This window comes from Mesocricetus auratus, unplaced genomic scaffold (assembly GCF_017639785.1).
Source record: "Mesocricetus auratus isolate SY011 unplaced genomic scaffold, BCM_Maur_2.0 Super-Scaffold_100691, whole genome shotgun sequence".
NCBI lineage: Eukaryota > Metazoa > Chordata > Mammalia > Rodentia > Cricetidae > Mesocricetus > Mesocricetus auratus.
The window spans coordinates 42549542-42564697 of record NW_024429267.1 but is presented as its reverse complement, the minus strand read 5'-3'; the positions used below and the strand labels follow the sequence as shown (position 1 = coordinate 42564697).

At 42.8% G+C, this 15156-nt stretch overlaps 1 protein-coding gene and 1 long non-coding RNA gene across 4 annotated transcripts in view; one reads left to right on the top strand and one right to left on the bottom strand.

Moving 5' to 3' along the window:
- Nucleotides 1-214: 214 nt before the first annotated feature.
- LOC121137510 lies at nucleotides 215-7863 on the bottom strand. Its single transcript, XR_005874774.1, has 3 exons — nucleotides 7643-7863; nucleotides 2896-3077; nucleotides 215-2309 (listed from the first exon to the last, which is right to left on the bottom strand). It is a non-coding gene; the product is annotated as an uncharacterized LOC121137510 (long non-coding RNA).
- Nucleotides 4172-15156, top strand: part of Acp3 (acid phosphatase 3) — a 55208-nt gene continuing 44223 nt past the window's right edge. For all 3 annotated transcript variants that reach the window (XR_005874773.1, XM_005074833.4, XM_021229944.2), the window contains exon 1: nucleotides 4172-4350. Coding sequence is in view for 2 of the 3 variants with exons in the window: in XM_005074833.4 (XP_005074890.1) it covers nucleotides 4216-4350 (135 nt within the window). In the remaining variant the exon portion in view is untranslated. The remainder of the gene's footprint in view (nucleotides 4351-15156) is intronic.

The following is a 15156-nucleotide window of genomic DNA, read 5'->3' as shown; positions in this document are numbered from 1 at the left end:
CAGTGACGCGACTTCTTCGCACTGCATTAGCCGGAGGGTGGCAATCAACAAGTGAAGGAGTAAGCAGTTGGATGGAACACGTGGTTCAGACTGGTCTGCATTGTAATCATGGGAAACTATTGCTAGTCTTAGCTCGTATAAAAGCATATAATGTTCTTTACGAGCCTCACTTATAAGACAAAAACACAGTTCTCACCTCCAAAAGGATAAAAGACCATTTATTCCAGAGTCAAATATGAGTGACCATGGCCTGGAACAGCTTTAGGGTACCCCAAATTCCAGTCCAACATGGTAACGGTTTCATGAAACTTTATAGAGACACAGTGAAGAAAGCCATCAGTCAGGACACTTTTTAGATTCACTGGTTAGAGCAGAGTGGGGAGGTTTCTACTTTAGGCATCTGATGCCCTCTGACGACACTCTTAGCATTTATGTTGGTGGATGTGAGGGTCCACTTATACATTCCAAGGACTTACCTGACAGTCACAGGAATGTAACATTGCATACAGAGGTGGGAACTAGGTAATTGTTAAAGGGGCTAAAGATGGACCCAGATAATCCTGCTCTGAGCCTGCAACGGTTCAACTTTTACACACCACTGAAGTCCTAAATCAGCCTGTGAAGACACAGCTTCTTTCAGGAACATTTCATTCACATTGCTATACTCTGATCAGCCCCAATTCTTTCCAAAGTTGCCACACAAGAGTCTAAGCTGTGTTTGGTTTGGGTTTTTTCTTACTTGAGGTTCTTTCAGGCTCAAGTTCATCGTATTAATTGTTTATAAGACTACATGTACAATCTTCTAAAATGTTTTTTTTTTGAGTTTTTAAATGTGAGCATGTGAACCTGTATAGATTTATGCATGTAGGAGAAAGCACCTTTGAAAGCCAGTAGTGTGGGATTCCCCTGGAGAAAGAGTTGAGTGCTGGGAATTGAACTTGGGTCTTTTGCAAGAGCAAAATATGCATTTTTATCACTGATCTATCTCTCTGGTCCTATTATTATTATTATTATTATTATTATTATTATGAGAGAGAGAGTTTGCCATGTGCTTGGAGATACTTGTGGAAGCCAGAAAAGGGCATCAGAATCTCTGGAGATGAATGGAGTTACAAGTGATTATGGGATACCTGACATGGATGCTGGGAACAGAACTGAGGTCCAGCAAACACTCAAGACTGAGCCACCACTCCAGCCCTCCACGTGTTTAATTTTAATCCTTCTCTCCTTATGCTTGATGATCAGAGTCTAAGATGTAATACCAACTAAGATAGAAGTGAGACACAAGCCATGTACCTAACCCAATGGAAACTGCATTTGAGATGTCTCTACTCAAGCAGCCTTTCCCCGGTTCTGTCTTTAAGAAAGCAATCGTTGATGTTGTTAGCACTAAGTTCAGGGTCACAGAGGAAGAAAATGCTGCTCCCATTAAAGTGTCTGGACCAGGCAAAAGTGTACCTGTGAGGAGAGGCATGTGCTACTCACAACAGTGGAAGAGCAAGCACGTGAGGACAAGCCATTAGTTTGGTTTTTATTGTCACTCGGATGATGTGTCCTTTCCGCATTGGCTGGGTCTGACCTCACCGTCTTCCTCCATTGCCTCATTTTAAAAGAGAAGGAAATGAAGGGAAGCAAGAGGGGGCATTTAAGTTTGGGAATACTACTGGGCCTTCTGTAAACAAGTCTTACCTAGTGGGTGTTGGGGAGCTAAACGTTTGCATCAAGGTTTCACAAGGTGGGGAAGATAAACACATTTGTGTCCCTTGTGGTAGTTTTGCAGCTTTTGACAAAAGGGCTAATATTTAATGTTTCTTGAAATGCTACCATTTGGTAGGGATAGAAAAACCCAATGGGGTTACCACAGAGACAGCAAGGGTCAGAAATGTTTCCACAGTTCAGGGAACAGGTAGCTCATCGAGCCACAGCATTTTCAGGAAGGACAAAGGCCATAGCTACAATAGTTCCAAGCACGGCCCATGGAACAAGGAAGTAGACAGAAGAAGAATGAGGGTGGAACCTGAGAGCTTGGGATACTCCGCAGAATCGGGGATCCAGCACTAGTTAGGACTTGGGAGCTGACTAAGCCTGTGTGAACTGTAGCTGGTGGAGATTCCTTTATTACCAGGTGAACACCCCAGGGATTGCTACGGCAACTCTTGTCTGCCCTGGTCTGGATGTACTGGTTGTTTTTCTTCTTCTTGTGATCAGTTACCTGACAGGAAGTAACCCAGGAGAGGAGAGGTTTGATTGGGCTTGTAAAAAGATGCAGTCCATCGTTGTGGCTTCATTGTGACAGGAGTACACAGCATCTTGATAGAACAGGAAGCAGAGAGTGAGCTGGAAGTGGTACCCAGCTATAAAACCTCCAGCCTTGGCCCTAGTAACCCCTTCTTGCTGCTAGGCTTCCCCTCCCCAGGGATTCACAACATCCTAAAACAGCGGCACCAGCTGGAAACCTCGTGTCAAAACACATGAACTTATGGGGAGCATTGCAAACCACAATGCCTAACACTCTCCAGCCCCTTTGCCTTACACCCATCTCCGGTTCCCACTGGGTGAAAAATCACAGTAGAACTATTTGGTGGAGAACGCAAGCAGCAAAGAGAAGAGCATGTAACCCTTTAAATGTATAATTCTACCACACACACACACACACACACACACACACACACACACACACTCAATTCTCACTTCCCCATACCAGAAGAGCCACAGGTCTCCCACACACCGCCTTCCAGGGCTTCCTTAGACCACACGGCAATACAACCTGCTGTCCTGGTAAATTTAATGAAATGCTGAGGGTGTTGTGGGCAAACCATTGTCTTCCTCTATCCCGAGGGCGGTAACATCACAGCAAGGCTGCTCCACTTTAGCTTGCCACCTGCAGGATCTTACCTCTCCAGCAGGTGTTGCTTCAGCCAACGATGAGACTGACAGGATGGGAAAAAAACAAAAACAAAAACAGAAAGCCAAGTTTCCTCCCTGCATGGCATCTTCTTCTTTAGAGGCCTGATGAGGTCATGGCTAGAGAGTCAAGGGTGTGTCTCCCCCAGAAGGTTCATAGCCAAAGTTGATGTCTGTCAATAAAGAAAAACAGTGTGGGCTTCTTAGGTTTGGCTTGTTTGTTTCATTGTTTTAGTGGGTGTTACTGGCATATGTTAGCTATTCATCATAATGGATTTCACTGTGATATTTCATACACGTACATAATGTATTTCGATCCTATTCACCTCCATGCCTGCCTTACTCTCCTCCAACTCCCGCTAATCCCCTCTTCCCAATTGTGTTGCTGCTAGCTCCTTTGTTGCTATTTGTTTTTGATCTGTGACCCGGGAAGTTTGTTTGGGTTATTGGTGGGAGCTCAGGTGGCAGCTGTAAGCTGTTTCTTATTGTTTGTGTGTATTCTTTCTAAAAGGGGCCTCCAAACCCAACTTGGCATTGCTACAAATGACACAAATGTCTTAAGGCGGGAAGAGAAATCTTCAACATATCCCTACCCTCACTTTCCTGCCACTTTAAAACACCTTTATTGGCTACACGAGAGTTTAAAACTAGACACCACGTTTGGCAGGAGAACGAGCCTCGTCATGTCAATACATGCCCACAACTGAGGCTTCCTGAAACCCTAAGAGCAGAAGCCTCAGCCTTCCAGAGGCAGGGAGGATTCCTTCCCAAGTGCTGGCCGCCATGCCAGTACAGCATCACCGCCAGCTATGGGGAAGAGAGAGAAAGGTGAGCTGAAAGCAAAGCAGAAGACTGGGCCAGAGTGAGGCCTTGAGCTGTCCCAGCTGCGCCTGCTCTGGGTCTCAGGGTCCTAACTCAAGTGGAAGAGGCTGGGATCTGGAAGGAACAAACACACACACACCGCACACCACACACACACACACACACACACACACACACACACACACACACACACACACACACACACACACACCACACACCACACACCACACACCACACACCACACACCACACACCACACACCACACACACACACACACACACACACACACACACACACACACACACACACACACACACACACACACACACACACACACGACCTGGTATTATTTGCATACCAAGCCCTGCCCCACCCTTCTCGAAATCCTACTAGGGAAGAATGTGGCTCCGCCTTCCTGTCAATCTCTTGATTAAATAGGCACTTCCCTTCAGGAGGCTTCTGGAGTAAAGCACCTCCTACAGCTGCCAGATGCAGCTCTCTCCCACCATGAGAGCTGCCCCTCTGCACCTGACCAGGACAGTAAGCTTTGGCCTTGGCTGTCTGCTCTTGCTTTCTCTCCACCTGGACCCAGGCCAAGCCAAAGAACTGAAGTTTGTGACATTGGTAAGTACACTTTTCTCATTGTTTTTTTTTTTTTCCTGTTACCAGAGAGTCAGAGAAACCAAATGTCACCTTTCATGTTTCCTTTCTGTTATCGGCCCGAAACCAGACGTTGTTCAGCCTCGACAGTTAATAGTCACGCAAGCTTGCTTTAGTAAAGACAGCCTTCTCATTTGCCGTCCATGGCACGGTTTCTTTACAGCTGCCCTCTGCTCCGACTCCTTTTGACTGACAGGGGAAGCCATAGCTAGCCCTGTTTGTGTGCCAGGAGCTAGTCTGGCTTCTTCCCATTTAATGATCATTTGTTTTTTAATCAAAGAACAGTCACTTTCTGAAGACAAGTCACTCCTTGTGTTTATCATGACACTGGAGCATATATTTGCTGTGGATATTTGGTAGCACAAAAGAGAAACTGAACACAAAATTTCAGAGAGATTACCAGATAAACTGGTTTAGTTGATCATTAAAACGTGATGCTCTCTACATGTGGTCACTGTGATAAGCCATGAATAAAAAAGGAGGCATGTGTGTGTGCTGCCTGGTATCAGGGAAAAAATATATACAGTTGAGTGTTAGAAACATATGGAAAGAGCATCTTCAAAGTTAAAGGGATTTGCCTCTCTCTCTCTCTCTTTCTGCCTTTCTGCTTATTTTATTTCACACCCTCCATTGCTGTCTACATTTTGTATCCAATATAATGAAAGTTGGCTAATTCATAAGCATGTTTTCCTTCTGCAAGAATACCCAGAAGCTATTTTCATGATTAGAGAAAGGACACTCTTACTTAACTCTTAAACATGGTTCCTCTCCTGTCAGTGTGAGGTGTTCCGGACATTCCTCTCATTCTACAGAAAATCTTTAATTTTACATAAATCATGATTCTTAGTCAGGTAGATTTTTACTGGTTTTGAGTCAGGAACGAAGGAGGAGAAAACCGAGGAAACACCATCCTCTTCCTGAAAACCATTCATCAGTTGCCGGGCTTCTGTGTTGACATAGCAACATAACACCCTGTTCCTTCTGTGGGACACCATGTGAATGCTTCTTTCCCTTGCATGCATGAGCTCCTTGCCAATGTGGCCATTAACAGAGTGTAGAGAGGGTAGCATTGTGCTGTGTTCTGTCGGTCTTGTCATACTGTGCTTGGAACCAGCTGGCGGACTGGCAGCCTTCTCTGAGGCACCGGAGTGAGCTCCAGTTAGCTGCAGGTAGCAGCTGCTCTCAGAGTTCAACCCACAGCCCTTGGCTCTCAAATGGTCCTGGGGTTCCTTCCCATTCTGTCTGCCCCTCCGCTCTCAGTTAAAATACGTTCAGTGACTACCATAGTTCTTCCTTAAAGAAAAACCAAGCTACAAAGGTAACTCTCTTACAACTCAAAAATTAACCAGTACTGCATAAAGCAAACATTAACTGTTTTTCCTACAGTGGCTTTTATAAAAGTTAAATAGTGGGCAATTTAATATATCTTCCTTGGCCTCTAACAAAACAGCTTCTCTTTGATGATATAAGCCAGAAAATACAATTTTCTTCTTTTTATTGATTATAGGGGCCATCTGACTAGATTGAACACTCAGAGAAATCCTCAGAAGTTTATTAAGAGAACAAATAGAAGAATGATGAGTCTGGTGTGGCAGCACACGCCTTCAATCCCAGCACTTGGGAGGTAGAGGCAGCAGGATCTCTGTAAGTTTGAGTCTGCCTGGTCTACATAGTAAATTCCAAGTAGTGCATACCAAAATCTAGTAACCCCATTACTAAGGGGGTGGAGGCAGCAGGATCAGGATTACAAGGTCACCTTAAAAACTAGTGCAAGACCAGCCTGGCCTATGTGAGATCCTGTCTCAAAAAAAAAATGAAAACAAAACAAAACCCCCCACAAATTTGTTTTTCTTACTTTCAAGATGAAGATACAAGTGAATGAGGTTAGGAAACTTGATCACGGCCATACCAGTAGAAAAACAGCCTCAAACCTACATGTGTGATGCCCTTCACCGTGTCCCCATCACTAGATTCCAGCTATTTCTGTTGAATGCACATAGCCCAGAACCTGAAACTAGTCTGAGAGGACTGCACAGTGTGTAACATTACCCGGACTCAGAGGCTGTAAATGACTTCCTTATTTTTCCTCCATAGTTCAAGAAAAAATAAATCCTCAATTCTGAAAAGCTATTTGTGACAGAAAGAGGACACTGTCCTCACTTATTCTTACTGGTGAACAATCAGTTGTACACGCTTTGTTTTATTATTTATTTATTTATTCATTTATCCATTTACTCATTTATTTGGTTTCATGGTGCTGGGGGCTAAGCTCAAGGTCTCATGCATAAATCCAAAGACTCATATGTGACAGACAAGCAGCCAAGGAGAACATCTTCAGCCCACTGCTACAGTGGGCATACACAAACACACACCATGGAATACAAGTCAGAGGACAGTTTTTGGGAGTTTGTCTTTCCTTCCAACATTGAGTTCCAGGGATTGAAGTAAAGGCATCAGGCTTAAACAGCAAGAACTTTTACCCACTTAACCATTCGCCAGCTTTACATGATCTTGTGTTTCTATGTAGTCCTGAAACTTTCTCTGTAGACCAGGTTGGCCTTGAACTCAGAGATCCATCTGTCTCTGCCTCCCAACTGCTAGGATTAAAGACTTGAACCACCACCTCCCGGTTAACTTACATGATTTTTTTAAAATAAACTTACAAAAGTATCTCTCATGGAATTGTGGTTTGACCACTTATTAACAGCGGGTTGAAAAAGAAGTTAAGCTTAAAACAGGTTTAGATGTGTTGAAAAGGTCTGTTTAAACTGTTGAATGAAGTGTGTCTTTAACAGACATTATGGATTTCAAGGAAGGAACCTACTTAGTAAACTGCTTCTTGGGATGACTCTGGCATCCACCTCCCCAGACTGTCTGTAGAGAACTGGTATTTTTAACATTGTAGAGAGAAGAGAGTAAGTATGCTGAGTCTTAGTGTATGCACTAGCCAGCCTTGGTAATTATCACCCAGGGTCAATCTTGCTTCTCCCAAATACCTACTCATTTCCCACACATGCTCGCTTGCCTTTCTCTTTTGCAATAATCTCAGGCACCATAGTGTCCCACCAGAAAGAGAAGATGCCATTGTAAAAGCATCTCTCCCTTCAGTAAGAGAAAAACCACAAGTCAGGTGATCTCAGACAGACGAAGAAGAGTCTGTGTTGCTCTTCCGGCTGTTTATAAAGAAAGGGGTAATGACTCACAATACACCGCCTCCTTTTATTCTTCAGGGCTGACCTTATTTCTTCAGTCTTACCTGAGTCACAGTACGTTCTTGGCTCAAAGAGCCTCCAAGCCCTGTGCACATCGCCTCTTCAGGGGGATGAGTAGGCTACCAATCAAGGTTAGACCTGCACGTGATGCCAGCTATTGCATATTTACAGGGCTATCCCATCTTCTTCACTCCCACTCTTCAAGGGATAGTTGTCAATCCCATAATAGTTTTCTAATGCTTCTTGTTAGAATAGAAGTTGAAAGTGATACCTAGAAAAGCACAGAATTTTTATTAATTCAAGTCTGCTATTGTTAACCAGGTCTGGGAGCAGAGACAGGCCATTTAATGAAACAACTGAGTTTCAAGTCCCCCGAAATTAAAGCTGAGGATCACAACCATGGCTAAGTTTCCACCTTCACAGGTCATCTTCAGGATCAAGTGGCATGATTTAGGTATGGAAGTGTGAATGGATCCAACATCAAGTGCTTCTGGAAGTCATGTAGACAAATTTTTCTTTGGGTCACCAACTCACAAAACATGACACAGAGACTTATTATTAATTATGAAAGTTCGCCCTATAACTTAGGCTTGTCCCACTAGCCCATATAACTTATATTAACCCATTTTACTCATCTATGTGTTGCCATGTGACTCGGGGCTTTTACTTCTCCTCCTATATGTTTGTTCCCTCTGCCTCCACTGGCAACTCTTCCTTCCTTCTCCCCAGATCTCTCTGTCCCCAGAAGTCCAGCCTTAACCTCTTCTTGCCTACCTAATGGCCATTCAGCTCTTTATTAAACCAATCACAATGACACATCTTCATACAGTGTAAAGGACTATTCCACAACCATATAAAATGGAAGGTTTCTAACTTTTTGGTTTAATTGTAGATGATTTCTAGTTAGTTTTAAAGTTTACTATCTTAACCATTTTAAGAGTAGGCTTCAATGGTGTAAGTATATTCACAGACTTCCACCATCACCCTGAATCTGTGGAACTTTCTTACAAAACTGAAACTTCATACCCATTACATAATAGCTCTTCATCTTGCTCTCCCAATCCAGGCCTGTCCAACCTTCAGCTCATGGGCAGCATCTGACCAACGATATCTATGAATTTGACCCAATACAAAATTATAAATTCACCTATATTTATTTGCAATTTATTTTACAGATGACTGTGTCTCATTACAATGTCAGAAGGTCAGACAGACTTATTAGACCTCTGGAAGTCATTGTTCTGTTTTCTGTCTCTGAGTTAAATTCTTCTAGCTGTCTCTTATTTTTAGAACTATACTATAGTTGTCTGTTGTTACCAGTTTATGCTGCTTACCATAATGTCCTCAAGATTTGAGAGAACCCTTCATTATTAACTTGTTAATTAAATAGGAACAAAGAAGGGAGACAGATGTTAGACCATTAACAGCTCTCCTACCATCCTAGACCAACCACACAACTCATTTGCATATATGTCTTCCCCACCTATTATCTCCAGCTTATTTTTCCCCCCTTGGGGACATTCAGTTCTGTGCATCTGGTGTGCTCTGTGGAGAGAGGTTAGGGGTGAAAACAGAGAGGACTATCACATCACAGTTCAGACAAAGAAAGCACTATGAAGACCCAACTGGATCAGAATACAGTAGAATTGGAAAGCAGAGGTGATGCCATAAACAGAATCCAGTGGGTTGGATATAAATGTTACAGGAAATGGTGAATAGCTAATGACCCTATGATTTCTAATATGGGTTACTGGAGAGATGAGGATGCCATGGAGGTAGAATATGTAGAGGGTGTTAGAAAGTAATTTGCATGGTTCTGGACAGCATCATACAATAGAGCATTGTAGCAAGAAGTGCAGACCCGAGACTCAGACCACTTGAGTTGCGACGTCAGCTCAACCCGATGCTAGCTGTGTAGTTCTAGATGAGCCACATAACCAGTCTGTGAGTCATCACTGGAAATGGGGCTAATAATGCCTCATGGAGTTGTTATGAGGCTTAAGGAAATGCATGAAAAGTACTTACACCTTTTTGGTGAGTACAGGGATCATTGTGACAAGTGCTAGTCTCCATATACTAACCTGGCGCGTGGCCAGTTCATTCTTTTTATTCTCAAATGGATCAAGTAGATATTTACATATCTTTTAAGTTCAATCTGTTTTCTTCCTAGCTTCAGGCTTTGGTCCAATAAACACAAGAGAAGCATGTATTGGTGAGTGATTTGGAAACGCAAACCTATTGCTACTTCACTCAGTGTACTGGCCCATTCAATTCCTTCATGGCTTTTGACTTGACTTTATCTTTACTGTTCATGTTTAGACAAGGCCTTTAGCCATAGGCATAGACTTTGCAAGACCTCTTCGCCATGTTCTTCTTTACTTCAACTGAAGTAGAATTTCAAGTGTAAGTAAAAGGTTGTAATCATCGATCAGATGCCAGGCACTTGACTTTTCATACTGAAACTCCGAAATTACCCAAAAGGCATACAATATGATCTTAGTGTTACATGAGAGTCAGAGTTCTTGCTGTTGTTGTTTTGTTTTGTTTTGTTTTGACCCAGATCGTGTCTTTAATGGCTTGGGATTCAATAAATCCTGTTCTGGAAGTTTATCTAGAATCTGTGACTTGGATTATAAAGAGAGCCACTACATAAAATGCCCCCACTAGAAAAGAAAAGGAGGTTATTTTTACTCATAAACAGCCTCCTGCTCTTTCTCCCTCATGGTGTGGCTCCCTAGTCACAAGTGCCCAGAAGCAGCAGATGTCTCTGGCAACCAGCAGGTTCTGCAGCCGATGGCCCTGAGAGCTGGAACTGGCCAGGCAGGAAGTCAGTCTCAGCTTGGAAGCTCAGGAACTTCTTCCCACTTGCCTGTCCACACATTTTGAAAATTTTCAGAGCAGCAAACTCATTAGAGAGACAGTATTTGGCTCAACACATTTTAGATAGCCAGTCTAGACATGTCAAGATTGCAGAGTGGCTCAAACCCAAAAGCAAAAACAGTACGGCTCTTGGATAAATGCACACTGAGGGAGATGATTAGCTATTAATAGGGGTGTTTTTTTTAAAATAGAGGGACGTTTTTCCTTTGCTCAATGGGTAATGCCCTGGATGCTACAAACTACTTTCAGAAGGAAAGGAAGCATACGGTACAGTTTTGGGTGCGAATAACGCTAGTAACAAACATAATAAGAAATACCATAGACTGAATGCATCCTGTGTGCTCTGTGCTCACACCATACTATTACACATGCAATTCTTGGGTTGCTCTTGACTGACTGAAAGCGATTTTGTTGCTACCTGGAAAAAAAATTGAGACATGCAAAACTTTTGAGTTCAGTCATTTTCTCAGGGTAACTGGAGAAGTGGTTGACAAAGCCGGGGTCTGAAACACGCCCTAGGTAATCAGAATATCAGAGCTTTCTGTTTACAGCTTGCATGCTATGCAACTCATGAGTTTGTACCACTTCCCTTTCCTCCTGGCTTCTTGCTCTTCCTGGGCCCTGGAGAAAGATCTTGCTCAGACCTCTCATATCTTCCTCATGACCAGTGCAGGATGTAGCTGCATACCAATTCTTTACACAGATGGCTCTCCCTCTTACCTCTTATGGCATCCATCTACAGGAATCATTTCTACCCAAACTGTCTTTGTTCTAAATATCTGCCAATGGATTTATTTCTTAGTTCCTTAAAAGGAGAAAATAGAACTGGGTAAATGGCTCAGTGGTTAAAACACTTGTCTGTGAGTGTGAGCACTGGACTTTGGATCTAAAGACATCCCAAAGTTTTTATGCTATCTTGAATTCTAAACTGGAAAGGACAACATGGCAGTTTGCTAAACTCCAGCATTACCCAAGGGAGGACTCACTATTCCAAATCAAAGGCAGAAATCGGCATGATAGAAAGGGAAGTTGAGTGCTGGGGAGGAAGGAAGAAAGCAGGATTGCACAGCATAGCTCGTTGCTACATGACAATGAAAATCAAAAGCTCTTGTGAAACCAGAGGACTGGAAAGATGCTCTCACCAGCCTGGAGGAAGGAGACCCAACCCAGGGTGCATTAGCCCATACATTCAGGCCTTTTGTGTGTTATTGTATTCTAGACACTGGCCATTTCCACAGGGATTCTGCTTCCAAGGACTTCCTAGGAAGTTGCATTATTAATCTCTATTATCAACTTGACTAACTCTGACATCATCTAGGGACACTCATTGTGTGTGTCTGAGAGTATTTCCAGAGAGGTTTAACTGAGGAGGGAAGACACACTCTGAGTGCCAGCAGGTACACCCTAGGGCCCAGAGTCCTAAACTGGATAAAATGAAGGACTTTAAAAAAAAAAAAGGAAATCCAACTGACCACCAAAATTCCCCTCCCTCTCTACACTCTTGACTACATATGTAATGCAACCATCTGCTTCACATTCCCAATACGATGCCATGACAGATTATATGCAAACCAGGAGCCAAAGTCAAGCCTTCCTTGTTTCCCTTAAGAGTTATAGTTGGGTATTTTGTCATAGTGATGAGAAAACTAACTAGTATGGAAGAGAAGGAACCTGCTAATATTTTTTAATCTCTAATGGACACAACCAGAAAATATTAGAGCTGGTAACAAAATAGTAAGAAAAGGCTGAGATTGTGCAAGGATTACTTAATGAAAAAGGCTCCTCCCATTTTCCTCCAGCAACTGAATATCAAGAGTGGGTGTGTGTGTGTGTGTCAGGAGAAGCAGCAGACACTGGGCATTCAAAGCAGATAGAAAGTCCAGGGCAAAGGCACTGGGGTTGGGCCAGAAGGAGGCTCCTGCAGCTAAGCACATTTAGCAAGAATGTAAGCTGAGGACATTGAGGTGAAGGAGGGACCTGATCAGGTAGGGCTTGGGGGGAAGAGCTCTTATAAGGACTTTGAATCTTTGCAAAGAGCAGTAAAACATGATATTTCTAAGAGTGGTAAGGTTGTAAGTTAAATACTAACAATATACAGACTGGCCTTAGGAGATGGCAGTGGGTTCATAGGTATTCCTTATAAAAAAAAGTATCATTTTTTGTAGATGATATGATAGTTTACATAATCGATGAAAAATTTAACCAGGGAACTCCTACAGCTAATAAACATTTTCAATGAAATGGCTACATACAAGATTAACTCAAAAGCTGGGCATTGGTGGCCCACGCCTTTAATCTCAACACTCCAGAGGCAGAGGCAAGCGGATCTCTGTGAGTTCGAGGCCAGCTGGTCTACAGAGCAAGTTCCAGGACAGCCTCCAAAACAATACAGAGAAACCCTGTCTCGAAAAACCAAAAAAAAATTAAAAGATTAACTCAAAACAATCAGCAGCACTCTAATATACAAATGACATATGGGCTGAGAAAGAAATCAGGGAAATGAGGAAATGACTCCCTTCACAATAGCCACAGACAATATAAAATATATTGGGGGTAACTCTAACCAAACAAGTGAAAGATTTGTATAATGAAAACTTCAAGTCCTTGAAGAAAGAAATTGGAGAGGGTATCAGAAGATAAAAAGAGCTCCCATACTCATGGATGGGTAGGATTAGCATAGTAAAAGTGGCCAGAAAAATCAGGTATGGTTGTTCATGCCTGCAATCCCAATGTTTGAGAGGTTGAAGCAGGAGGATCACTTCAAATTCAAACTAGCCTGGATTAGATCAGGGTATACCAAGGGAGACCCTTTCTAAAACAAGCGATCAAAGAGATAGAAGGGGAGAGGGTTCTTTTAAGCACAGAGTATGTGGTTGAGAGTTCTTGACGTCTCAGATCTCTTCCTCCTGCAGCCATCACTAGTTCTGTGGAAACTCCTCACCTTTAATAATAATAGTTTTAGTTTTCTAAAGGTTTTGATGGAGTAGGATTAATTGACTGGGGCCAGAAGCAATATGTAGTAGAGTTGGGAGACTGTCCCGCTGTAGGCCTAAGAATGCCTACATATAGTCCTTGTTGAGTTGAGAAACTCTGAGCTCAACGAATGCCACCTGCACACACAGGCATGGACACATGGATCCAAACACACATGGGAACAGGAGACCCCACACATGCATGTAGACATGGACGGACACACACACACACACACACACACACACACACACACACACTCTTAACCTGTAGTTCCTCACTGGAACAGGGATATTTATGTTTTTATGGAACACTTCTCACAAAAAGTTCATGGTATGCTTCAGCCACTAAAGCTGAACATTTAAAATCTACTGTATCATGTGAGAATACAATTATTCCTAGTTATAGTGGGGACTAACTTCAGTGCTCTGCTCTTTATTAAATGTATTGTTTCAGCTTCTTTATTGTGGTTGTGTGTTGCTTTGTTTATTTGAACAAAGCCTCATATTATATCCTAGGCTGGACTCCAACTTACTATTTAGTATTCAACACTATACTTGGCTGTTTTGATGTTGCTTTGGGTCTTTGGGTAGAGTTGTCGGTTTGTTGGCTGGTTGGTTTATTTGTTTGTTTGTTTGAGACAAGGTCTCTCTCCGTAGCCCTGGCTGTCCTGGAACTCACTATGTAGACCACACTGCCTTTGAACTCATAGAAATCTACCTACCTCTGCCTTCAGATTGCTAGGATTAAAGATGTATACCACCATACCCAGTTCTCTCTCTCTCTCTCTCTCTCTCTCTCTCTCTCTGTGTGTGTGTGTGTGTGTGTGTGTGTTGAAACACTGTCTTGTGTGTAACCAGTTCCTGGGTGCCAGGATTACAGGTGATTGCCAACTGCAGGGCAGTGCTCTGCTAAGGAAGTCACACTTTTTGTTTGTTGTATCTCAGCTTTACTATTTAAATACTACACATAAATTATGGTGCCTGAGAAACTTTTTTATAACAAGGTTTTGGGTTCTTCTTGTGTAACACACACACACACACACACACACACACACACTTCAGTCTTATAGGAAAGGAGTATATTGAGAAGAATTTATTTTTAAAAATCTCCACATTTCAGATCATGCTGACTTAGCTGGAGGAGGAGGGATGAGGAATGGACTTGGAGAAATGAAGCTGTCTCTAGTGAAGCTATCAATCATTAGTGAGTAGTTAAGAATGCTAGTGTTGAGCCGGCCAGTGGTGGCGTATGCCTTTAATCCCAGCACTCGGGAGGCAGAGGCAGGCAGATCTCTGTGAGTTCGAGACCAGCCTGGTCTACAAGAGCTAGTTCCAGGACAGCTTCCAAAGCCACAGAGAAACCCTGTCTCAAAAAAACAAACAACAACAACAAAAAAAAAGAATGCTAGTGTTGAACATACTCAAAGCCTGGGTTGAATCTACACACACACACACACACACACACACACACACACACACACAAGAAGACACTGTTGTGAAAGATACATGGCCAATGCCTGGTTAGCTCTACCTCTTACCTGCTTGAGGATTTTGGACTCATCACTTAACTAAGATGAGCTGTGAAATGTATATAATAACAATAGTGGCTAAGTTGTAGAACTGGTTGAAAGGATTAAACCGAGACATGCTTAGCAACTTCTCAAGGCAGAGCAACTACTATTGTTGTAGTTGTCTGCTGGGAGGAA